The following is a 26,897-nucleotide window of genomic DNA, read 5'->3' on the forward strand; positions in this document are numbered from 1 at the left end:
AATTGCAGTATACTGTATGTTACCTATGCAACCACAGTATAACAATCCCCCTATAATAAAGATTTCCTCTGTGAACCCACTGACTCGTGCTAACGCCCATAATTCTCAGAGTCATTACGAGCTCAACGTTACATTTTCAACATTACAGCCGTCCAGTGAGGATGAGGCAATGGGGCGACCGGTGACCTGCTCTGTAAATGCTTCCATGCAGCTTTTTACCCCTCAAAGACCATTGTGTCATTGTGAATGTACTCGTCCATGTCAGCTCTGTCAAGTCATAATTGGGTGACCGTGCAGAAGTAGCAAGAAGCCGTTTGGTGAATCCCCAGCAAATGTGTTCAACTTTAGCTCACAGGGCGAAGCAGTGAAGCTGTCCGTTACAGTGGGGGATGAAACAAGATGATTAATTCTGACCTGCAGGCCTGGCTGACATCATATTACACCAAGCCTGTTTGTATTTTAAGTTAGAAGAACATATTTCAGGATGTGACTTTTTAGTCCAGATAAGGGTTTTTTTTTTCCCTTGGTTAACAGGAAAACAAATGCCATGCAATTATTTATAATTATTTAGAATTAGTTAAAATTAAAATCATTAAAGAAAAAACTACTTTTTACTTCAAAGATTTAAAAATGTGAGAAAAAAAAGATGTGTATTGTCAGTTAGGTTGTACCTGTACTGACACACGACACTACATGTGTAATTCTTTACTTGGGAGGCTTCACAACAGAAGATAGCCAATAAGTATATAAAAGACATAACAACATAAAGAGTTATTAAGTTTATTAGCAGTAGAACGTAAAAAAAAACAATAAAAGGAGAATTAGAAACATAATAAACTATATATAAAAAATACATATTGAAAAAGAAAGGCACAAAAACCAAAGGATATAGCAGGAAAGTGGAGCATATATTATGTACATGTAAGGAATAGGAAACAGAATGTAACAGAAATAAAGGGTATATATGAGTATCAAAACAAAATATAAGAGAATATAGAAGGGTCATACCTCATACCTACACAACTGAAGTTGATTGTCCTGGTCTGAGTGTCAAAAGAAATAGACAATAGAAAAATGTATACATTTTCGTTTGGAGTCACAGTGGTAAAGTTCCCCCTGCCCGGCTTGAATCAGTGACGTTGCCATTCCTGGACCTGTGGTGACAAAAGATTATAAGACTTAATGTTATTGATACTTATAGATAGTATTAAAGTGAATAAACAGACAGTCCACAATAAATAGCATTATTAAGGGTTTACCGAAAAGTAATCATTATCAAGATGATTACATACAGTATATTTGACTCTTGGGGGATCAAGCTAAAATCTCACTTTGGTCTTCAAAAAAAACAACAACCCATGAATTATAATGGAGAAATTGTAAGTCTAGTATTCATAGTCGATTTGTCAGTGGGTATCTTGTGCTCCCCCCTGATTACATGGACTCCAGCTCAAAAGAAAGTTGCGATTGGGAATGTCAGGTTGCCATTTTCTTATGATTGGCTGATGAAAGGTATAATTTGGGACTGCAAAGACAGCAACTTCAAAAGCTTCCAATGCCATATTAAGCTGGAATGTGAAAGCTGTCCAGGCAAAAAATGATCCAATTTTCTACTGGCTTTAATTACAAAGAGGATCCCCTTTCATTGGTGGGGCAATTGGTGTCCATTTCTGAGGACCATTGTGGAAAATGATCAAGTCAAGCATATCCAGAATGCTTAAATCTGGACTGTCGTAGTGTGGCCATGGCATGATTATATCATATTTGAAAGCACATATCTGCAGTCTCTGTAAGACGACCTCCTCAACTGATGGTAACTATGAACATTCAGTGCCAAACAAGACACAAGGATAACATTGATAGTTCAATCACTCACTGCCTTACGGTAGTTTCTTTAATAACCATTTTGTTTGTGTTTGTGGTGAGGGGAAAGACAAAATAAAATAAGTGGGTAAGGGTAATGTGCCTTGTAACCATGTCATTTTAGAAAGTTTCCCTTTCTTGGTTGTCGCCACTCCAGCAAAATAAAAGCATAAATTGTGGTTAATCCCTAGAGCGGAGACATTGTGCCTGAAGCCTGCCGGTAATGGGCAATGCCCTTTCTAATCTAAATAAAGTTAAGCGTTTGTAACAGCGACTGCATTACGGAAAATCCAATTTGTGATTGCAACATCTGTACTTAACCTATGGGTAGTTCTTTGTTGGTGCAAGCAGCTAAGCTGCATGTCTTTTTCCGTGATTAGTTTTCCAGGAAACTTACATGCACATGACCGTGCATGCAATGCTCATGATTCATATGCAAAAACTGGGTCCTGGTTATTATGGTGGTAAAAATGAATTAACATCTAAATATTCTCAGACATGCAAACTCATGCGCAGGGTACAGAGCTCATGTATATGCACAAAATAGCCTTTTCTCACACAGTCACAGTTTATACACAGTATCGTCCAGCCTTCACAAAAATGATCACATTTGATTTGCTTGATAAGACATATGAAAAACACATTTAACGTCATGGTTAATGGAATTAAAATAGGACCACAACAGCATCGCCTCCAAATATCTTTGTCTTCTGGGCTCCGAAAAGTCTTCTTCGATCTATCTTGTTGACATAATGCCAACCACAGCAAACTGCATGAGTAAATTCACCATCTTGGCCGCCGCTTCCCTCTCTACCCCCACCTGTCAAATCCTGTCAGACCATATGTCATGAGGAGCAGGACGTGAAGAAAAGGGACCATTCTCACACATTTGGGTTGTGTCCAGAGGCTTATTTGTAAGCCTGCAGGGTGTGGCAGGTAAGCTTCCACCTCAAAGGCAACAGCTCCCTCCCATGTAATTGCTCCTCATCAGATCAAGCTGCATGACATTCTTTCAGACTGTTTCAAGTGACGACTGCCAAAAGACAGAAAGTTAACTGCCATCAAAGGGGACTATCTCCACTGATCCAATCTGGATTATGGGCTGATTGGAGATCATTGTGACATTAGCTCAGGTTTCAGGCTACACCCCACTAACAATCAATACAAATACAACACAATGAGGAACTGTGACCAATATAATAAATAAGAAAATATAACGCTATTAATCAAGCAATATGCATAAAAAGGCCTCTGGACAAAACTGTGTTCTTCACCCCAATAAGACATCGTCTTATCAGAGCTGGGACCATTCTAGCGAGTCAGAGGAAGGATGCATCCTCAGGCAAACCAGAGATAAGGGCCTTTGATAGAATTAAGCCAACGTCAAACAGCCAGTAGATGAGTTCTGTGAAGATAAAGCAGCCAGGACTGACAGGTCTGATAATAGTCCAAACAAAGAGAAAGTGGAGATTAAGGGGTTCCTTTTCAGGCAGTTAAGTGGACTGCCCAGAGGACACGCCAAAACATGGCTCATCTGTCAGGGGCGGGAGGAATGGATACCATCACTGACGCTTCATCCAGGGGGCCGATAGTATCTAGGAATGCCTATAAAGAATGCGTAGTCTGTCGTACCCTCGTTGAGTTTATCATCAGTGGTCTACTTTATCAGCGTGTTTGCATTTTACATTATTGTATGATATTCTTATTTAAGGCTAAAATAAAAAACAACAAATGACAGAGACAAATATGCATGAAATACAAAAATAACAGTTTGTGGAATGACTTGATCGGGAAGTGGTTACATTTCCAGTCTCGCCCATTCACCAGTCGCTATCCAATTAAGGCAAATAACATAATCTTTAAAAAAAAAATTAAAAAAGTAAACATACTTAACCGCTAAGGACAAAGGGCAGACAATATTCATGTCAGCTTGTCAACAGAACAACTATTAGTGAGTTATTAATTACTAAAGTTGGTACCTCTGCAGTTGTCAGAGGGTCTGTGGAAAGCCTACCAGCAACACTTATTAATGTTAATGTTACCTGATATAATTTATAGATAATTCAACTTTACTAAATAGTTATTTTACTGTTTACAAACAATGAAATGCTTTGTAAACTATGTATTAAAGGTAATCATTAAGGTAAGGGTTATAAAGGTTAAACATAGTTGCAAATTCATAATAAACAATTGCATAATAAATGATTTATTCAGCATTTCATTTGTTACTAGTAAAAAAAAATTTAAAGTTAGGTTTGATTAACTATAGAATATCAGTTTATTAAGGTTGGTTACTATAGTATTAATAGTAGTAGTACAAGATGGGTAATAGTATTATGTCAACAAACTCAACTGAACTCAAACTGTAATTTTAGACTTTTCTGAAAATGCACAAATTTTAAAAAATGTAAATTGATGAGTAGTATGAGTATAATGAGTCTATAGTTCACAGTAGAGGCTATTGGATAAACAGTAGAAACAGTCAGATAAAAGTAATGAATAAACAGCTCAGAAATAAGCCTTATGACTAAACAGTGAAAATATGTAGCTACAAGTAACTAGAGTGTGAATAATGTGAGAAAAGATGTGTTTGCAGCATCTGAGGGAACACACTGTGACTACACAAAACATATTTGGATCAAATTGGTTGTTGAAGTTGCAGCGTGTCATTCCTTTTCCCATGCTAGCCCGGCACAGTACACGCCTGCAGCAAGCTCAATTAGTGAGTTTTATGCCACGGTAAGATAAAAGTTAGGAAACTTTAGTGCTCCGTTTGACTTCTCATATCAACACATTAAGTATCATAAAGACAGTCGTGCCTTTCTGTGCCCATAACCTTGGTCCCTGAAAGGCTGCTCTCTTTCCACAGTCAAAGATCGAATGAAAAAAATAAAAAAACGGAGGGGTTACTGCTGAAGCAGCAGAAAGGGAGAGACAGTCACAGCACTCAGCTGTAACACAGTCTGGCACAACACTAACAAAGGAAATGAGCAAACCACACAGCAAATAACAGACTTTCATTCAACACGCTGGGCCCCACAGCTTACATCTCGGTGCCAACCTCAGTCACTTACAAATAAACGGATTTATGAGGAATATTACGCACAAATTACTACATTTGTCTAGACAGAACGTTATTGTAGCTTTACTTACACTGGCATGACCAAATTCGATTTTCATAAATATGTATATTGGTATATGTCAAACATTTGCCGCTTCCAAATTTGCACTTAGGTGTAAATGGCATGAATCAGCAAATAAGCTGCAAATCTCACAGTGTAAAACTATACATGAGTTGTACTTGTACCTTTGCTGCCAGATATGTTAAATTACACTTCCTACAAAGAATAAATTTGATTTCAAGAATTTGAGAATTTAATCACCTTGGAAAATATGTTATGGTTATTTGAGCTTTTGTTAATGTATCATGTGAACTTATAAAAGTGTGCTATATTCTCGTCAGTTGCCCTTATGACTAACTTATCAGCTATCATCCAAATTTAATCAGTGTTTTCACAGTAACAAATGGTTCACACACGAGTGAAATTTCGCCCCTTGAAATGACCATAAAGGTGCGGTAGAAAATACACGAAACATGTCTCATTCCAGTATTCTTTGTACTGTACTGCGTTGATTCATCTGTTTTTCAGTGTGAGACTCTAAAGTGGTGCTACTGATCATCATTTTCACCGTCATACGCAACATCTTATGGTAGATCTTATTCTACAGTGTTTGCTATATTTATTTTTTTCAAATACTGAAAGTGATCAGAGTTCGAATAACATGGCAAAGATAAGTTGCAGCTGGTGGGAAGCCAGTGAGGACTCATGTTTTCTACCCACCACCTTGATTTTAAAGTAATATAGTACATTACAATATAACTGTCTGCATAATACATTACTATTTACCACTGTTGAGTTACTTTCAATAAAATGCCCGGATAACCTGCAAAGAACAATTAGCCTGGATCTTTGGAAATAAACGAATGGCCTTGTACACAGGGTTGAGCAGGCAGACAGAGGATCAAAGTCTGATATGTTATGAGATAGGAATACATATTATTACCTGTAGGCTTAGTCATATGAAACACCACAGACCTATAAGTTCTATTATGTAACCTATAATGACATGACAAGAAAAAAAATCTCTTTTTCTATACCCTTTTATTTTAGTCCACAGAACAAGGAATGCATGGACATATGTGATTCAAGAATGTAAATTAAAGTGCGCTTGGAGGATCAGGCCTCATCATCAGGCCAGCGAAATACGGCTCATTTCAGTCACACAGAGACTCAACTAAGTACTTCGCCAAAAAGTGTCGATCCCCGAGTGCAACCTAATAAGAAGGCTTGAGGAGCGGTCCACCATTACTCTCCTTCCTGTTAGGTCACACTCGGTGATCGACACTTTTTGTCTGCCATGACGGAGATCCAGCTACTAACGAACGTTGTTCAAAAACCTTCTTTTTAGTAAACTCTGTGTACATGGACAATGTTCTCATTGCTCGTGTTCATGTGTAGAGAGCGTGGTGATACTACGAGCAAAGTTTCCAGTTGTGTCGAGCCTTCTTAGTGTTTTAAAAATAGCGATTTTGATGCTAGTGCATAAGTGCCCTCGCACTCCACTGAAAATTAGCTTGCCGGAAAACGAAATCACGGTAAATCTGAGCCTCTTTCATCGTAATTATGCTTTTACACGAAGGTTTGACTCATATACAGTCACAAATAAAGCCTCGGTTGCTTTTTGGCGAGAGTTTCACTTTAAACACACGCACAGTCTACATTAATATGGTCATGTGCAGTTTGGATGGGTTCTTGAAAAAAACAGCAATAAATGCTTCACTTCAGTCAGATACTCAGGTTGTCCCACGTTACATGCAATAACTGTAGTAATATATTGCTGCAATATTATTAGTGACACATTATATTACTCTGTTACCGCTAACATAAATATATCACTGCAACAACACTGCTCACCGGAGGCTACTAGTGGTGGGTTGTGGCACTTATGGGGTAAAGGGGAAAGGACTCATCTCCTGCATGCATTGCACGCTCCTGCTGAGCTGGTTAGGTTAAAAAAGAGGTGAACTGTTGCCTCATGTGTGTCAAAGCAAACTTACGGAGGCCACACAACAAGCAAACATCAAAGTACTACAGTAGCAGAGATGAAAAGCTGACTGTTGCATTGTCTTACGTTGCCCATGTTTCATCACCTGAACACACCGCAAAGATGTCATCCAACAGCTGACAGCCAGCTGTGAGAGAGCAGCGGTAGAACTGAATACTTTAGGCATGATAAACGTCAACTGGTCAATCCTCATTGGGGAGAAAAACACCAGCAGACTAGGTATCAAAAACATACATTAATTTTTACTGAAATGACAAAAACAGACCTAGACCTGCAACAACACATCGTTTGTAGGTCATCCGGGTCATGATTCCTGTCAGCAATTGAATAATCCAACCCTTGTGAATCCTGCTTCACAATGATAGGGTATGAAATGCGCCTGAAAACCAAATCAGATTGCTGCTTTTAGTGTTACACTACACTAACATCACAGATTTCAGCTTCAACACAAACAAATTATGATACTTCATATTTTCTTTGAATAATCACATAGTCCCGGGCAGGCACGAGACTCAACAAAGTGCCACAAGTCATTCTCAATAACCACTTCAGTCTTTTGGAATTGGCTCCTCCATTTGCTTTTTCATCTGCTTAATTTTCAGCGTGTAATATTCCTCTTGCAGCTTGAGGACGGCCTCTTGTCTTCTCAGCACGGACATTTCCAATTCTTTCCGCTCTCGCAAAGGTGAGCAGTGCACTGTGCAGTGTGGAGAGGTAGCGCAGGGAGTATCTAGTGGTTCTGCAGAAGCAGCAAAGCCAGCAGCACGATGAGCATTAAACTGCACTGCGAGTGATTTAGGGATGTTAGCCAAAGTCATTTTTTGTTCTGCCGGAGGAGTGGATGGATCTGGATATGCCGGGAGATCAAGCTCTGTGTGGTCATTTCCATCTTCATCACAGCTGGAAAGAAAAAAAAGGTCGATGAATTTCTTTGGTTAGAATTTAACACATAAAGAGTCGGATCATCCAAATTACAAAAAAACATATTTTCTCACTTCTCACATCCTCACAGCCATCCCCATCACCATGAGCAGCTCTCACGGGGAGAATTTATTTGGGAGAGCGCTCTCCAGGAAACTGTTCACACTGAGGTTTGTAGACTTTACAAATGTTACTGGGACATTACGTCCAAGTGAGTGAGAAAATACTGTATGATTTTTTTGTAGACAGTGTTTTAATAAATTACTTAATAAATTCCGTTCTGCCCTGAGAGCAGAAATGTCTAAGCACATGAAAAGAAGCCAACGAATAAAAAATGTATTACCTGTTATGTTGAGTTTCCACTAACTCTGAGACTGAGGAGGCTTCTCTTTGCTGTTGCAGCATGTTTGAGAGGTTCATCATAGAAATCACAACCTGGGTCACAGTACTGAGCTGTTCAAGGGACAGGTCTTCTGTGAAAGCAAAGCCACGTTGTGCATTAATTGTCAATGAACACAATACAATAAATGTATCATATAAAGTGAAGTGGATTTGGTTTTCTGATCAGTTTTCTTATCAGTGTAATATTCCCTGCAACTCCACCCTCAAGGTCTTGGCTTGTATTACCAGCCTTAAATTGTAGACTTAATGATACTAATCATCAGATTAGCATTCAATTTTTATTGCTAACAAATACCAGAATTCCCTCACCTGTACCGGCTTGCCTCTTCTGTCGTTTGATCTCCTCCCTTGACTTTGCCAGCAGGTTTTCCCACTTCTTATTACAGTCAGAGACTGTGCGCTGAATCTGTGGAAAGGCAGTATTGATGGCTTGGGCGATTTCCTCCCAGGCTTGTCTTTTATCCTGGATTGATATACCAGTGCTGCACTTCCCTCTGATTATGTTTTTCTTCTCTTGCATTAACTGTGCAAGAAGAAGACACTCCTGGTCTGTCCAGTTAGGTCTTCTCTTCCTGGTGGACATTCCTTCAATAAGTTGTAGGGGCATGTCTCTGAAAGATTGATTAGATGACTGCTTTAGACTATCTGTAAGTGCATGACTACAATTAATGTTACTATTAAAAACTGGACGGTAAAGCCTTCCACTTAAGTCTCATTAAACTTAAGTCTTAATATTTAAGAGATTTTTGTAATTTTAAGATTTTCGCTACCTGCAACTTAGTCGAGTCGAAGAGTAACTTGATACCAGGTCAGACGCTTACAGGATGTGAATACACTAAGGTACAGTGCAAGCTATATTTAATATTTACTGATAAAACCTTAAGGTAAAATATAAGGCTTTCCTCTCCGTCTCAGGGAGAATCCACAGCGTCGCAGGATGATGACGTCCTCAGCTGGTGACGTGTCAGTTTGTTTACAGCTGTCCCTCTCTGCGCCGCAGCTGCACAGACATGGCTGTGGATATAACTTCACTTTTCAAAGCCAGCGTCAAGACAGTCAAAACCAGGAACAAGGCGATAGGAATAGGCTTTGACTCTACCAAAGATGAGATTTTCAAGAGGAGCAGACCCAAGAGCGGCTTCTCTCCGAAGGCGAAAGAAGTGGTGAGTGCTTCATTAAGCTAACTTGAGCTAACTGTGCTAGCATCGACAGAAACTGACTTCACTTGTGATGACAGCTAAATGCTGGACTGTTTGGGTGAAACTGTTGCTCTTTCTGTTTTTAAAAGAAGCAGTAAGCCAAGGAAATGTCTACAGCACGTTTGGTAATTCTCCGAGATGCTCGGTGATGTTAAACTGAAACTCAATGCTTGAGTTTAGTACAATGTGTACCAGCTGTTCATAGTTAGCAAGGCCTCTCTCAGCAGTGTGTATATAGTATATATTATTATTATAATGTGTTGAATGCAACATTAATTAAATGGTAGTTTGGAATGGGCAACATGGATACACTAACAGCATATGTTTGTGTTATATTATATCATGACAAAGTAAATGTTCTGGCAACTGAATTGAAAAGAAGCTAACAAATGCTAATCAAGCTAAATCAATAGAAAAATCAAGGTATTTAACCCCACTGATGGTATAATCATATGAAAATTCACTATTGCCATTAAGCAGTCACGCTTATTGATTGTGAATAGGCTACTACCTATACCCAGATATAATAAAGGGATAACTACAGTGATATAAATTCACTGTCTCTCAAATTGGACAATTTTATATGATTTTAGGTAGCATCATATTGATCAATATGAGTTTTTATGAGTTTTTTTAAAAGGGGAATTGATGTGTTGGCAGCCTCCTATCTACTCCCTCTTACATAACAGTGTTATACACTGGAAAGGACAACATACCTACATCTATTCAAAATTTTACTGTATTGTCTTATTTGATAAAACAGAAATATGATTTCTGTTACCTAAGAAAAGAAAGAAAAAAGAAACAAGGTCACTGTGTTGTATAGCGTAAATATTTACCATATAATCTTCACTGTTGTATCATCTGAATCATTTTCAGAGCTGTCATTCAGTAGGAAACTTCATATTAGTCTGAGGCAGAGCTTTATTTCCCTGCAAATATGTTTGTATTTCACAGCTCTCCAAAGGACATTACTTTTCCTCGAACAGTATTAGTGGTGTGCTGGTTTTCTATAAACTTAAATTTACTTTTTCCAGGTTACTGGATGCATTGTCAGTCCATCTAACAAACACAATGTAGCTTTCCAAAAAGCCATTCTTTACACAGCGGCCTTCTGGCTCTGTTCCAGTGCATCATTCTTGCCAGTTTGGCTTGCCCTATATTCTAGTGTCACGGTCAGGAGTTGCAGCTGGCAAATGGGACATGGCTTGACATTGAATATCTTACAGTCGGCCGAAATGACCTGTCTGAGTGCCTTCTTGGCACATATTTATACATCTTTGGCAAAGGTTTTTGCTCCTAACTGCTTTTGACCAGAAATTCATGCGTCATACATGTTTGTGCACATTGCTGCTCATCTGTACCAGTGCAAAGAAACGAAATTGATAGTTTAGCCTCAGGTATTGCTGCTACCTGCTATATTGTGACCTACAGAGCATCCTGACCCTCTCTCTCTACATAGCTGTGGGGTATGAGGTATCCTATAAATGTGTATTGCGTACTGCTGCATCTAGAAATGTGCGAACTCTCCAACTATGCAGAGCGATGTTTCTTGTTTGCTACTTTATTAAGAACTGCCCATACAAACTACTTCACACTCATCATGATGCTTTCTTTGGTCCTCAGCGCTACACCCAAGAGTGTGAAGATGATCGGAGGAACATTTTTTCGAGAAAATCAAAAGTCAAACAGAGACTCCTTGCAGTTTAGCAAAATAGCCCCTCTCTCTGCCCACTCATAAAGGTTTGAAGCGCTGAGGTACTGTTTCTTCATAGTTCAAACTAATGCTTCCTGAACATTATATTTCAGAAAAAAGTAAACATATCATGGCAAGCAGTTATCAATTGTCATTTTAAAGTAGACGTGAATAAAAGCTGTATGAACTAAAAGCTGCAAAGAACAAGATAGATCACTTTCAAAAAAGTAATCTACTGTACACAGAGAAATAAAGAATACTAAAATAACATTGAACTCATAAAAATTCCGCTATTTATACTTGAACCTCGGTCAGGAATTTTTCAGATCCTGCCCAATGTGGGCAGTTCAGAATATATGACTGCTCTCCTTGAGATCTTGGAAGACAAAAGCTAAGTTGTCTGAAAAAAAAAATACATTAGCCAATTGGCCAGACTGAGCAGTTCTTGGCCCAGAGTATTTCGTGCCAACTGTCAGGTCCGAGTGCTGCTTCTACCCCAACACTGACAGGCCTGGATTCTTTGCTTTAACCTGACCCGGAAAATTGCCCAATGTAATCGGAATTAAAGCCGAAACATTACTTACAAAAATAGTGGAGAGCGTTCTTCTCATTTAGTTTAGATTGAAAGGACCTGGCAAGTTTACTTAAAATGTCTTGAACTAATTAAAACGGGCATTCAACTATAGGTTATAATTACATTGTCAGCGAGGGAATTTGGATTTCAGTAACTCTGTTGAAAGAATTAGCTTATTGTATGTTGATTTAGTTGTAGGAAAATTTCACACAGCCTTAAATACATTGCTGAAAAACCACTTGTCACGGGACACTGACCTTAAAAACTTAGCTGGAAGGGCAACATTGGCGTTTAATTAGTTCAGGAAACTTCCCAAAACATCTTAAATTGTATTCTTCCATTGACATGCAGAGACATCAATGGTTGGCAGTCGGAGATGGATCATTGGCAACTGAAAGGCTTTGCTCCATGTCTGCCAGAAGTCTGACAGCCAGAAGTCCTTGGCCTGACATGAGTATCATGAACACAAACTCTTCAAAGGCACCTTGAAGAACCACTTTATGTTTCCCTTGGGGACTCAGGACTCTAAGTTGTACCTGATGTCTCCAACCTTCAGTCTGAGGCAAACGTGAGCCCGGTCGCAGCAGCTCTGCACAACCAGGTTTTTGTTATGTTCTGTTACATTGATATTAGAAATGGTGGTTTAATAAAAGCAGTGGTGCTGATTCAAAGAAACCTAAACCTATCCTGCGGTGTGTGCCCTCTGCTCTCCTCCCCCCCTACTGCTGTCTCCCTCGCGCTGCAGATATAATCTCAAACCATCTCAGTTGAGCAGCTTTTGTAGAAATTGAAATTGCGAGTTTGGAATGTCCTGACTGCTTACAGTTATGTTGTGGTTTTCACCCACAACTCAACTATCCATTCTCCTCTGTACAGTCTGAAATAGGCTGCATTTTTTTGCGAGAGTCCCCTCTTCACATGTATGACTCCATAAACACACTGCAATAACATTTTCTTTCAGCTCTCGAACAATTTCTTGGGGAAAGCCGATCCTCCCAAGAGCCAGTGATTAAAGGTGGAAGATCAAAACAGAGAAAATATTAAATTAGGTCCCCAGTAACAATGTTGACGGCCGGCACCTAATGCACAACAGATGTGGGTGCCCTTCAAGACATGCATAACTCTCCAAGTTCCCACTGAAGCTTCACGAAAATAGAAAGAAAACATCAAAGTTGACAAATAAACAGTGGTCCTACGAGGCTTTTTCCCTCTCAAAAAGCCGCTCAATGAGAAAGGAAATGTAGCTTCTTTCAAGGCAATGAGGGAAAAAAGGCTTGATTGACTAATAAGAGGGCTAGTGTTTACAGGGTGGGGTTTGGTCAGGGGAATCTTTTACCTCACGGGGGTCGGTTTGGGGCACTGTGATCTCCATTTCACCGCTCACCTCGTCTCTCTATCCGCAGCATGCTGCCCTTCTCGAGTTTAAATGGAGGAGGTCACTTTAAAATTGGTAAATTGTGTGTAGAAAATAGTGCCCGGCTCCCCGTTGAGCCTCGAGTATTGGTATTCCAAAATTGGCTCCTTCTCACAGTGTTTTCTTAGAAACTCTGAAAAGTGTGGCCCTCAGCCAGCACTTAAAAGTATGTTGTGCTGTTAGAGGGCGGGGGGCTCTTTCTTATGACAACTTTCACATTGACATAGTATGCTCGTATATTCTCCAAAGATTTAGTTCTGAGAGAGTCTGGCTTTCTTGATATTTTTGTTGGTGACGATCAAGTTTCAAAGTCTGAAGTGTTTTTTAAACATTTGCAATATCATCAAAGTCTTGTTTTTGGGGTATACAGTGGACTTTATCGGCCCAGATAATGGCAGATTGTGAACATGAGAGCTGAAAGGATTTTGTAGGATAATTTTCATGATCCTATTGGTGCTGTCATTTAGTTGAAACCGGAGCAGATCTTAACAGGTCGTTTTGGGCAGCCACAGAAGCAGATGATATACAGCAATAACATTTATGACGTGTCGTTAATGTTAACCATTTAGGGAAATACGTGCGCAATTGTGCACAACACTTGTTACTGACATAACTGAAGTTACTGTAACAGCGTCTGAAATATTAGATTTATTTTCTTTATCAGGGATCCTTTATTGATTTGTTTGGGAGGAGGGCTTATTTAGGACAGATCTGAGAAACAGAACTTTTTAACAAACTGAATTTCTATCTTTTGTCATTCGTTGTTAAATTGCTGAAGGGTGGTGTTTTTTTTTCATGAATTTTTTCAGTCAATACTAATCTTAACCTGAAAAAGACAACTGGATAAAGCTGTTGTTGTAAAATTCCTCTATATTTTAAAAGAAGAATTTGAAAATGTAAACAACTGTTGTTGGGGCATAAAACCAATGATCTGTTGATCTTTACAAATCCTGATATAATGGTCTAATCATGGTATCACCATCAGTGCTGAAAATGGAAAGATGTTGAAGTCGAAAAGCGAATCAATGATTTGGAGAATTGTGGCCTCTCTGTTTATGGTAGATGCACAAAGCCTGTCATATAGCTACTCGAATTTTGACAACATGGCCTAACACAGGTCCAACAAATGTTTCCAAGAGTAAAAAACCCACTCATCAATTCACAAACTACTTGGGCACGAAGGTAAAAACTTGCTTGAATGCAGCTGTCAAAGCCAAGACTGTACTCAGGCAGTATTTGAGCCATGGGGAAGTGATTTGCAGGGATCACCCTAAGATGAACGTGCTGCTAAATGGTCTCTTTACCAGTTGGCCTAATCTCTGCGCTGTTTTCCCATGAAAGCCAGGCAAATTGAATTTTGGGGCATCTGCTGTCAGGCCTGAGCACAGTCTAGATTTTGTTTCACTGCGTGCAACAAAATGTTTTTGCATGATTCATGAAAATGAAAATGAAAGAGGAAAAAGTGGTGAAACGGGGATTTGCAGATGAATGTCAAACTCTAAATGGTGAGATGGACACCAGATACTCTGCAGACCAAATAGTTTAAGTGGAACAAAAGTGATGTTTAGGCTCAATTTAAACATTTCAACATGCAGCAAAACCAAAGCAGCAGCTGTTGACGCTTTTTGGAGAACGTTGTCAGGCTTTTGTCATTAGGCAATTGCAGTTATTGTGATTTACAATCACTGAAATACTACCAATACACATGACAGCAGGCTGCATACTTGACCCTGACACTCCAAAATACAGAGTCCGAACCATGAAACTGCAACAGATGTGTTCTCCTCTAAAAGAGACTGCTGTTTTTTTGTTCTAGATTCGGAGGTTAGTGCTATCCGACATGGGGTGTTAGTTATGTGTCATCATTTCACATTAGTGATAAATGCATCAAGTGAAATTAAACTATAGCAGGTAATGTTGTTTAACCAACAGTTAACGTAGTGTTTACTTTTTAGTTGGTGTCACCATTAATCTACAGTGGATGAAAAACAGTGTTTAAGGCAGAGGTCAACAGAAGAACATGCCTGCTGCCTCTGAGGTGCAGCCTCTGTAAGTCTTCACTGTATTTGCGATAAAACCAAAATCTTACAGAGTTTGTCATCCACAAAGCTGAGATATCCTGTTTTTTTCCACGTGTACACGAATCTCACAAGCTGCTCTCTCCATTCGTCAAATCACTGTGGATTACCTTAATACAGCTAGAATGCAGGTGAATCTGTCTGAATACTATTTAGATGGAATCACAGAGTAATAGAGAAGGGGGGGGAACCTGTTGAATTTCCTGATAAGCAGACTTCAAACATGATCTAATCATTCATAAATATGTCCCAGGAATCACAACCAGTATTACATTATAACATAATCGCGGTTGTTAAAGACTCGTAACACACACTGCACAATAGATCAAATCTTGCTTTTCTAAAATCAAGAGGTTTATCTGTGTGACTCTGAACTGTCACTTGATGTCACACCTGCCCTACAACATTGCCTCCATTATCATCCATTTATGTTGCGTACTGTGGCGGTGACCACATTTTGTATGTGAGTGAAATGTAACGGGCCCAGCCAATACATCTGTTTCTAATTAAATTGATTATTGAAACCTGATTAAGTTGCCTCAGAATGGAGCAGTGTACGTAGTTTCCATTGAATTTGGTCCAAGACACAAAAAAATCTACAAGACCCGTCTCAACAGTGATGTCACCTTCATGGTCAGCCTCGGTAGGATGTCAGATTGTGATAGACAAATAAGCAGGGCAGCAGCCAGCGATTATTTATGCAATTAATTGCCAAGTCTAGAAAATGTAAAAAGAAAATGTGAAAAATCCTCATCACAATTTCCCAGAGCCTCTAAATTATCTTTAAATTGCTTTTTATTTTTTTTTTGTCGAAGTAACAGTCCAAAGCATGAAGACTCTCCATTTACGTGTAAAAACAGAGAAATTTCACATGCTTACATTTAAGAAGCTGGAGCCAGCAAATATTTGACATTTTCTGCTTGAAAAACAACAGACGTGATTAATTAATCATCAACATATTTGCCAATTTATTTCATAATGACTTGTGAAATATTCCAATCATCTCAACTCTTCTTAAACAGTTCGAATTTGTTGTAAAAAAAAAAAAAAAAAACAAGGATGTGGCACAGTCTTACAGCACAGTGGCAGCTCTGTTGTTGTCTCAGCTTCATACTCCACTGACGTGCCTCAGTGTTTGTTTCTTCACAGTCCACATTTTGTATCCATGCATCTGACCTGCATGATCAAAAATGAACAAACACAAAGTCTGTATACAAGTGCTGCCTACTACGGCTTTGAATCTAAATAAATTATCCAGTAAAAACCAAAACACGTTGTTACAACTTTAGCACATTTACAAAAAAAGGTCAGCGACCGTCCTCACGACTGATCTTGAAAGTTTCTCTTTGATGCTGCTTTTTGTTTGTTTATAGAGTCGACTGAGGCGCTCTCGCTGCAAATAGACATGAGAAGACAAACCCATTAGAGAGTCAGACATAAACATGATAATGAAATCAACATGCGGCGGAGTCTTCTCCGTTGAAGCATCCTCACATACCTAAACACAACATGGCGTGGCGTCAGTATAGATAGCCCACGGTCAGGACACACAGGGGCTTAAACCAAAGCAGGGCAGTCATCAACGAATTCTGTCAGTTACCTGGATTTAACAAAACAAAGAGCCATCCAAAGCCCTTTAGAAATCTGCCAGCTAAGCCTTTTCTCTTTTCTTCCTCATAATAATCCCCCCTGATGGTTTGTTTGGGCTCAATCGGGGCTTGAGGGAAGCAAGGGGGGAAGGAGAAAGTGAGGAGGTAAAGTGGGGGTCTTTGATGATGACGAGATTAGATGTAGCCCGACAGACTGTCTCCTTCTGCCTAACACACACCTATGGCGGTCGCATGCATGCACTCTCACAAATAGCTGCGTGCACACATATGTACGGCGAGCCGCATGCACAAGGCCACCCCCTTCCTCATTGTTGAGGAATTACTTGCTCTTTAGGGTCTTAAGTTACAAGAGCAATTGATCCCTCTGACCCCCTGCAAACCCTTGAGGTTGTGCTGGGAATCTGAGCTCCAATGTATACACACAGGAGACAGCTCAACCCCCAGAGCAGCACTCTTTACACTCCCCGGCACCCCTGCAACAGACACACACATACACAACACACACACACACACACACACACACCTCCCACTCATTACGGGTTGTTTTAAATGCTGTGGATTTAGCACTGCCTGCTGGTCAAGAAGGTGCAGTACAGATGGAGTTTTGCGAGTGAATATAGTTTGTACATAAATAAAATTCTGAAGCCAAGTGCCAATTGCAAGCATAAGATATAGTTTATAGTAAAAGATCAATTAGTCATGCCATGTGAGAGGTTATGTTTTCCACTTTGTGGTGGGCCAACGATAGCGTAGAGAACTTGAGATTTACTGGAATTTTGTGGTTTTTGTGGGGATAAATAACCGTTTTACCACCAGGGCTGATTTTACAGGGGATAGTGGAGTCAACGGCTTCACAAGATCACATCATGACAACCACTGCATCATGCTGATAAAGGCCTGGACAAATTTCGGGGCTCCATTAAGTAACTGACTTTACAAGAGGACACAGGGGCAGCAATTAATGGTTGTTTTCGTTATTCATTAATATACACATTATTGTCTTGCTTAATCTATAAAATGTTGATAGAATGTCAGCAAAATATAAAAGAAATGCCAGGATCCAAGGTGATGCCATGGAATGTCTTGTTTTCTCTGACAAACAATCCAATCTGTGGATGCGTAACATGTATTTATTTCAATAGCAATAACCAATAATTACCTGCTTCGCGTGGCTGATACCACTCATATAACAGCTAATTTCACATTTTTGTATTTTTAAAAAGAAGCTAATAGCCTGTATATTCAGAGCTGAAGAAAACATAGTTACAAACTTTGTTTTTGTTTTTCCAATCTTTTTTTATTGGGTTTTGCAGATGTATACATTTGTATTAAACAATTTGCAAGGAGTTAAGTATACATTTTTCTTTTAAGAGAAACAACAGAAAGAAAAAGTGGTCACTGAGGTGTTGCTGCATGCCCAAACAACTTGTATCACTAGAACAACCACAATAAGGAAGATTAAATGAGAAAAGTTAAAAAGTACAAACTTTGTTAAAAGCACCATTTGTGACGAACAGGATCACTCAGGACATCATAAAGTACATCTTATTCATTACAGGTTTTGTGGTGGTAGTTTTGTAAATACCCAGCAATCTCGCTGGAGCTCACTTCAAAGTTTCCTCCTTCACTTGGACACTAAAACACGGACGATGTTTTGAAAGACTTTGAACCATAAGAAAGGTTCTCTTCTCCCCTGAACCCTCGCTAAGCTCCGCTGCTCTGAACAACAATTAACTCTTGACCTCAAATAATTGTGTTATTACAAGGGTTGGTTTGCCTTAACAGCCAGTGTTTGTGCCCCACAGCATTGTCATTCGTCCCCGAGTTACCTTCGAAACCAAAGACGGAGTTCTTGTTCTCTAACAAATTGCTCAGCTCTGTTTATCTTGACACCTTCTTTCAGCATTGAAAAACTTGTCATTTTTCAAACGTCAGCTCATAAAAAAAAAAAAAAAAACTGCTCCAGGTCACCATTGACGCTAGGAGTGAATGTTTGGAGATGTTATTAGGCGTCTGGTGCCCGGTTACCCCTCACAGGCCGAGGCAATTTGATAATTGAGGTTGTTAGAGTGAAAAAGCTGAAGGCCGAAGACAGCGTCGTACGCTATCAAAATAATCTCCCACGCTTTGGGGTTGCTGTCACAGTCAAACTCATTGTGTCATTTTTCAGTCCTCAGCTTGTCTGACTTCTGTCTTCTTCTGGAGCTAACAGAGCCCGCTGTGTGCGTATTCACAGCCACTTGGACCCCGCCAGCACAGCTCCGCGGACAGGGAAGCAATTTGGTCTTTTTTAATATTTGACCCAATTACAGGAGCAAATATTGGATTGAACCAAGTTTCCTCTGGTTTCCCTGTGCACACATACACTTGGACATTTTCTCGGTGATAAATAGCAACAGTGAATTTAAAAGCTTATTAGAGATGGCTCTGTCAGTGCTCTCTATGCAGCCGCTCATGGTTTTATTTATGAGCGCTGTTTGACGAGGAAATTGTAGGTTTGATTTTTGTATGTCCCAGACTTGATGAATTGTCGAAAGCAAATATTGAGGATACACAGAGAGGATGGACGGACATTGGTTGCCTGTCACATCCAATAACTGCAAAATTATACATTTACTCTGGCTCAGTCTAAATGTAGTCAGGAGAAAATAGTTTCCTGGTACACGTCTAAAGCCTCTTTCTTAAGCCGTGTTGACATGGTGTTTGAAGGACCAACTGGGGCATTTAAAGAGACTCATTGACATAAAGGTAATGCAGTCGAGTAACACTTCTTCTCCCTTTATTTTGGCAGATCACAAACATCACCAAGCTCAAAGACTTTCTGCTACAACACAGGAAAGATTACGTGAGCGCTGGAAGGTAAGCCTCTGCAAACGGTCGCACCGTGATCCACCACAATCAACAACAGCAGCGGTAAAAAAAACAAAAACCTTCAAGGCTGCAGCAGGGGCCGGAGCAGAGACGAACACTTTTTTGATTCTGACAGAAATCAGAAGAGGTCAGGAGTCAGGGCTATCATCAAATATGTCTCCACAATGTGTGTGTGTGTGTGTGTGTGTGTGTGTGTGTGTGTGTGTGTGTGTGTGTGTGTGTGTGTGTGTGTGTGTGTGTGTGTGTGTGTGTGTGTGTGTGTGTGTGTGTGTGTGCTGCAGGGGCTGTCTGCTGGCACAAGGTCAGCAGCAAGTAGGGTGGTCCGTAGCGGCAGGCTCCAGTCTAATTGTCTGGAATAATTGAGCTGCAGCCGAGTGAAGAACAAATCACGCCCTGGGACTAATCCAGGCCTTCCTCCCTTCAAGGCCCCCTCTGTGTTTTGTAGGTGTGGGTGTGCGGAGTCGCCTATGTTTTGTTAACTTTGTTGATAAAACCTCAAGAGAACACATTAACTCAACATTAGCAGTGGGTGGACTGCAGTGTTGTTTAATAGTGGGAAAATCCATCAAGGAGCCATCAGTGGTATGTTCTCAATTCTCGTCTACCGCGTCATGAGCCCTTCCTGTCTTCTAATTTTCTTATCAGCTCCGCCTTTTGACCTTGCCTTACAAAATACTTAGGGACTATGTATTATTCCAAATACAAGTGTTTAAAGAATTAGTGTAGGCAAGCATCATTACAGACCATAGCTACAGAATAAGTAAAAAGGCTTAGGTGGCGTCTTGCAGGGCTGGTAAAGTTAAATGTGTGACAGAATAAGATCATAATGAAGAACTGTAGTGCTGCAGAGATGCCCTGGCCTGCAGTTCTTGTTCTCCAACTGTAAGACAGCCTGTGTGTTTGGAAGAGACCTCAACAAATGTCACGTCTTCATGATTGTAATTGGGGTTTTTTTAAGTTAAAATGAAAATCGTATTGCAAGAATGGATTGTTCCCACTTATCATGAATCATATCACCATCATTATATCTTTTAAAATAAGCACGGAAAGTTTTGTTTTACCATATTGTGGAATTCAGTATATTATAACATGGATCTAAAACAAATTCCTTCTCTGTGTCATCGTGAGTATGGTAAAGGATGAATTGTCCAACTTTCTGTTTTATAACTGTATCATTGTTCTTTCCCGCAGCTATTGGTTATTTTCATTTTCAACTAGAATGGCAGTCAATAGTGCGTACACCTTCACCAAGGCCCAGCAGTTCCCTTGAATACAATCAATCCAAACCCAGTAATACATTTAATAGCCCATATTTACCATAATAAAGCTCACCAGATCTAGGATCAGCCCCAAATTGTGCTCACTCATTGATTTTTATCGAGAGCCATGCATAATTCCAAATAAATTAACGATAATGTTGAAAAACATGTTAAAGGAAGCGAAATAATCATCCTGGATCCGTCCCTTCACCCGGATCCACCCTAAAAATTAATGGGGTCTGTTCTGGGCCAAAACCCATCCTCTAACCAAGTTTCTTGGAAATCTGTTCAGTAGTCGTGTAATCCTGCTGACAAACCAGCAAACAGACACAGGTGAAAACATTACCTCTTGGTGGAGGGAGTGAATCTGTTGATTATTTTCTCGTTTTGTCTGTGAAATGTCAGGAAATAGTGACATATGACAATTTCCCAGAGCCCAATGTGACATTAAATGAATTGTTACAGAATGTGAAGGCAGAAGTCCAAAAGTCAAGGATATAAAGGGAAATTTATTGACTGACTGACTGATTTGAAAACAATTTTATTTGTTTTTTCTCAGCTTCAGAATTGTACTACTTGTAACACTTGTACTGGGACTCTTTGCAATAATTCGTTTGATTGATCAAGCAGATTTACAATCTAATCCAACCAGCCAAATCCACCTTTACACCAAGGTAGAGTCATTACCATCCTTCATGTGTCTTCAGCTACATCTTGTTTCCACTAGAGGGAGACATTAGGCTCAGCCACTCACCATCACCTGACAATAAGACAGATGTTTTAATCGCAGTCAGGGTCATTTTTGTGTTGAGTTTGTGTTTGTTCAGATTGTTTCAGAAGTGAGTGATGGGATAGCGTGTCTGCCTCACTTAATGCTCAATAATGGTATGAATAGAGACTTTGATTAGATATCAATCAAATGTTCAACTTTTGCTAAATGCCCTCAAAGTATTTCATCTAACTGCGATTGTTCTTGTGTGTTTTACAGCCTCATATCGTCAGATCTTACACGTATGACAGACAATGAGCGAGACCAGATCGACCAGGATGCTCAGATCTTCATGAGGACGTGTTCTGAGGCCATCAAGCAGCTACGCAATGAAGGTGTGTGCATGTTTTTATTGTGCAGCACATTAAGTACTTTACAAATATTATTGTGAATGTAAAATATGCTTTCAAGTGATGCTAGTTTTGTCCTGCATTGTGCACCATATATATAAGATCGATTTTTGTTTTTGATTTGTCTTTCATTTTTGGCACGATGCAAAACCTTTGAGTTTGTCTACAGTAAGTGAATGTGTTGCTATTGTCTCCATAGCGGAGAAGCAGGTGACATCCGCCCAGCTAAAGGAGCACAGAGGGGCAGTGCTGGACCTCATTGAAACGTACCTGAGAGGTGAATTCATACAACCTATTACAATTCAGACAGCAAACGTCTTATAGCCTGTCCTCTTTGGACCATTTTACATGCATCCATTTGATTATGTTCAGGACATTTACTGGCTCAGGGAGTAGCCTCTGAGCCCTGCAGGCTGGTTGCACTGGTTTCAACATGGGCTGCTGTACTAATACTAAAAATCACTGAAGCAATATTTTAGCAAACAGGATGTAAACATCATGTGTCTTTTGATTATTTTTAAGGAGTGTGTAAGCTGTACTCTGAGCAGAGGGCAATCAGGGTAAAAAGAATGGTGGACAAGAAGAGGCTGTGAGTACCAGCTCCTGTGCATACCCCAGTCACATCATTTATTATTAAGTATCCTCATTTTAGTGACTTTAAAAACGAGCTCACATAACCCCTCGCTCTGTCATTCCAGGTCAAGACTGGCACCGGAGCACCAGAGTCGGGTGGTAAAGACGCCGGAGGTGGAGCCCACAGAGGAGAAGACTGTCAAGGAGGAAAGTTCTGGTAAGTCAGTGCGTCCCCTGAGACACTGTGCTGTTTTTCTGTGGCAACAGAAAGAAGCCCTGCTCCATGTGTGTGCTTTACTGACCGTGACTTGTTCTTTGCTGGTCTGGTATTTTTGTGTATTTTGCTATTTCTGTGCCCTGTGAAGTGCTTTTTTTCTTTGCATTCTGTGCCGGTCAAGACTTCAAACCTCTGAATATAAAAGCGAACGCTCTACTTACATTTGCTTAAAAATTCTTCTTAACAGTCATATCAAGAATGACAGTCAAGTGATCTGTCATGTGTAAAAGATGAATTGTTTATTATTTCCTGTATATTGTCTAGAACTGTCTGTACACTATATAAAAAGTGCTCCCTTCCATTACTCACATCCCTTCAGCAGCAGGACTGATCTTTGTGTTTCATCTGAAGCTTCTAATTTGAAATGTGCCGTGCCACAGCGCAGTGCCATTATGCCTGGTGATTCATTGTCCTTGCTTTGATTAAATCGCAACCATTAACTTGTAATTCTGCAGGTTTATGCAATCCAAACCATCAGGCGGAGGGAATCGTTAACATGTAGGGATGCACTTCACAGCCACTAATCTTTAGATGAGATATCTTGAGATAAAAACCCTGTCTTTACACAAAGCTGCACATGTCTTCAACTTCACTCCAGCTTTACTGGCCGCAGTGGCATCGTCTTTCTAATTTTAAAGCAGACATTAATGGCATTATGATGTGTTACAGCTTAATTTAGACCATAAAAGGTTTTGGTTTGGTTTGATAGCAGTGAATCAAAAAGCGAATTGTCTTCACTGTCTTTATAGCGTTAACAGGACTATTACGCGAACCATTAAAGCTGCTTCAAGACACAGCTTCCTCAACTTTATCATCACTGAAGAGAAACAAACTGAAGGCGGCAAAATATAATTAAGCACATTTTTAATTGGACTAATTTTCACTTAAAAATTGCATGCAATTGCAGTTATATTTGTTAATGGTGTCACAACATTTAATGATAAAAGACGTATCGTGTGTGAGAAAAGCATTCAATCTGGACTCAACATATAGACTCAGCGTTTGCCTTTGGCTGCGTAATGTTTAGACTGTATGTTTTGACCTTGCCACTGAATCTCCCAAACAATAATATTTATGTGCTTGGAGAAGCACATCTTCACTCTCCCCCATTTAAATGAGCCATTTTTAAAAGCTCCAGTGAGAGTGCACACCCACGGTATGAGGCGAGGAATGTCTCGGATAATGATTAATCACCACACTTGTACAGTTTATATTACATTATTTTTCGCTCACTGCTTCAGTATTTCAACACTGACTTCTCTTAGGTCCAATGTGGAGAAGTGTAAACTGACTACAAGGCAATCAGTCTATATAAATTCATCTTAATAACCACAATAATATATTTCTCCCTTACAAAGAGAGAATTAGCAACTAAATGAGCAATTAAAGCTAGATGTAAGTAAAAGCAACTAGACCATAACTATATATTTTGTGATATTGTGTGCTTAAATCAACCCAAATGGTGTCAACAATGTTACAATGTGAACAGCAGATAAGGAAGGAAGTTGGCAAATGTGACTAAACATAACGTGGACAAAACTTTCATAGATTTTCTCGCACATTTCTGTCTGAGTTCCGTCAGATTGTCATCAGCAATGTAGGCTGTTGAATAATGAAGACAACAACTCCCATGATCCTACGCTGGAGTCTTTTGTTTTCATCGTTCTTAATGAATGACCCCTAGCGGCAGAATTTACGTTCCTTAGGGAATGACATGGCAAACGTTGGCAGTTTTTGATACACAAAGACTTTTTTAAAGTTGTCTGTTTTCCGTCTCTTAGAGAAGAGTGTGTCAGAGGTCGTGGACAACCCTGTCAACCTGTGGGAGGAGAGCCGAGTGGAGGACGAGCTCTCCCCTGAGGAGATCCAGATGGTGTGCTACCTCAGACATCATTATTCAATATTCATGTCGCTCAGTATATGTAGATTCGTATGAATCATGTGAGAACATATAGCTACATATGGGTGTCGTTTACATGCATAGGGACTCATTTACACATTTACTGCTTTACTGAAGAGATTTTTAGGTAGAATTCTTTTGTAGAGATTCAGATAAAAGACAAATCTAATCCATCCAAATCTTCTCCTTATAGACATTACTCACAGTATATTTTCACAAAAGTACACAGTTAATATTTCCCTTTTGTTCCAAATACCTCTTTAAGGGTTTGTTGTTCAGATGATACAGCATATGCCAACTTACACATGTCTGACATCTACATGAGCAGTGTTGTTGACGATGTTATATTATTGCGTGTGTTTTTTGTGTAGTTCGAGCAGGAGAACCAGAGGCTGGTGAGCGAGATGAACAGCCTGGTGGACGAAGTGAGGTGAGTCCTGCTTCGCATACATGTTACTGTTTCTGGACAACATTACCATCACTGCAGGATGTCATTTTATTCTGATCACAAATCAGTGATATGAACAGCAAAATGATTTACCCCAGGAACTGCGCTTGTGTTAATGTGTTACACAATGTCACTCCCCCTCCCACTAAATAATTACAGCGCCACAGCGACTGAAATGCCAGATGAGCTAGACAATTATGTGATATGCCAGATGTGGATTCAGACAGGATTAAAATGACCCAAGGACAAAGGTGTCTGCAGACAAAATGATGACTTTGTTTGACAGAGAAAGTCACTGACACGTTTGTTCTCGATTGAACTGAGGTCTTGAGGTAAAAAAGGTCCTGCCATTGTATTGCTAAATCATCTGTGAGGGCTTAAATGTGCTTTGCAAACTTTTTTCATGTGATATTTAATGAGTTTCTTTTGTTTGCGGCAGGCAAATCGAGGGGAAGGTGGTGGAGATTTCTCGACTGCAGGAGATCTTTGCTGAGAAAGTCCTGCAACAAGTGAGCAGACATACGCCCTTTTCATTCACTTGTTCACTTAAACGCTCAATATTTTTTAGTTGAACATAAACACATTGTCCACCTCACTCTCCGTGACAGGACACAGAGATAGACAGTATTCATCAGCTGGTTGTTGGTGCTACAGAAAACGTCAAAGAAGGAAATGAAGATATACGAGAGGTAACCTTCAGTCGCTTCAGCTACTTTATGCTATGCTCTTAGGATGATTTTTGTAAATCAGTCCAGTAAAATGTTATTTTGTTTATTTCTTTCACCAGGCAATCAAAAACAATGCCGGTTTCCGGGTATGGATCCTCTTCTTCCTGGTCATGTGCTCTTTCTCTCTCCTCTTCCTGGACTGGTACGACAGCTAACAGAACTAGTCAGCATGGACTGTATACGACAGGAAGCCATCTGGCTCTGGCACATATTAGTTATCTCATAAAGACGCGATGACAACACTGAGACTGAATTGACAGTTGACCATGCTGGACCTCAAGTACAAAGTGCTCTTCAAGAAGACTCTGTTCAAGCAGAGGCAGAAGTTTGTTCTTTCCTGTTGCTAATTGTCTAATTTTGATGTTTAAAAGCACTTCTATGGTGGCGAGCTTTGTGATGGCGCACTGTGTCCCCTTTATGTGTGTGAATGTTTGGACAGTCAGTCTTTCTCCATCACTAAAAGCAGTGATAATTGGTTGCAACTGTTCTTGTCTGACTGACTGAAGGAAACATTGATTTTAAAACTAGAGGATACTGCGCAGGCTGAAGTTGACTTTGCCGTCTCACACTATTTAAATACATTTACAACTTATGTCCTTCAGTGAACTACTAATTATAAATAACTGTCAAAATGTTGAGAACGTTTTGCTTCCCAGGCAATTACGAGCAGCAGAACAATTAATTTGATGTCTATCACAACGTAACTGTACTGACACACCACTCAATTTCTAGTAAAACTGAGCAATGCTTAATTCAATTCTGTATCCTCTGTCTTTACTTCAGGGGCTCATTTATTACATGTAATACATTTCATGTCCTGTCAAGCTTTCAGATAACA

At 39.7% G+C, this 26,897-nt stretch overlaps 2 protein-coding genes across 5 annotated transcripts; one reads left to right on the top strand and one right to left on the bottom strand.

The window, feature by feature from the left end:
* Window positions 1-991: 991 nt before the first annotated feature.
* Window positions 992-9,307, bottom strand: LOC115583570 (myb-related transcription factor, partner of profilin-like). 4 transcript variants are annotated; one of them, XM_030420547.1, is made up of 4 exons: window positions 9,084-9,307; window positions 8,623-8,924; window positions 8,255-8,384; window positions 992-1,154 (listed from the first exon to the last, which is right to left on the bottom strand). In XM_030420547.1, exons 2-4 carry the CDS (start codon window positions 8,918-8,920, stop codon window positions 1,097-1,099), a joined length of 486 nt encoding a protein of 161 aa, XP_030276407.1. In that variant the 5' UTR covers window positions 8,921-8,924; window positions 9,084-9,307; the 3' UTR covers window positions 992-1,096. The 4 variants fall into 4 exon arrangements, with proteins under 4 accessions (XP_030276407.1, XP_030276406.1, XP_030276404.1 ...); XM_030420546.1 differs by lacking the exon at window positions 992-1,154 and adding an exon at window positions 6,010-7,890 and having other exon boundaries at window positions 8,255-8,381; window positions 9,084-9,303; XM_030420544.1 differs by lacking the exon at window positions 992-1,154 and adding an exon at window positions 6,010-7,890 and having other exon boundaries at window positions 9,084-9,299.
* Window positions 9,255-26,816, top strand: stx18 (syntaxin 18). Its single transcript, XM_030420543.1, has 11 exons — window positions 9,255-9,476; window positions 19,676-19,743; window positions 22,003-22,118; window positions 22,333-22,410; window positions 22,656-22,722; window positions 22,832-22,923; window positions 24,765-24,856; window positions 25,255-25,313; window positions 25,771-25,840; window positions 25,940-26,020; window positions 26,119-26,816. Exons 1-11 carry the CDS (start codon window positions 9,324-9,326, stop codon window positions 26,212-26,214), a joined length of 972 nt encoding a protein of 323 aa, XP_030276403.1. The 5' UTR covers window positions 9,255-9,323; the 3' UTR covers window positions 26,215-26,816.
* The last annotated feature ends 81 nt before the right edge of the window (window positions 26,817-26,897 follow it).

The sequence above is a fragment of the Sparus aurata genome, chromosome 6 (assembly GCF_900880675.1).
Source record: "Sparus aurata chromosome 6, fSpaAur1.1, whole genome shotgun sequence".
NCBI classification, from domain to species: domain Eukaryota; kingdom Metazoa; phylum Chordata; class Actinopteri; order Spariformes; family Sparidae; genus Sparus; species Sparus aurata.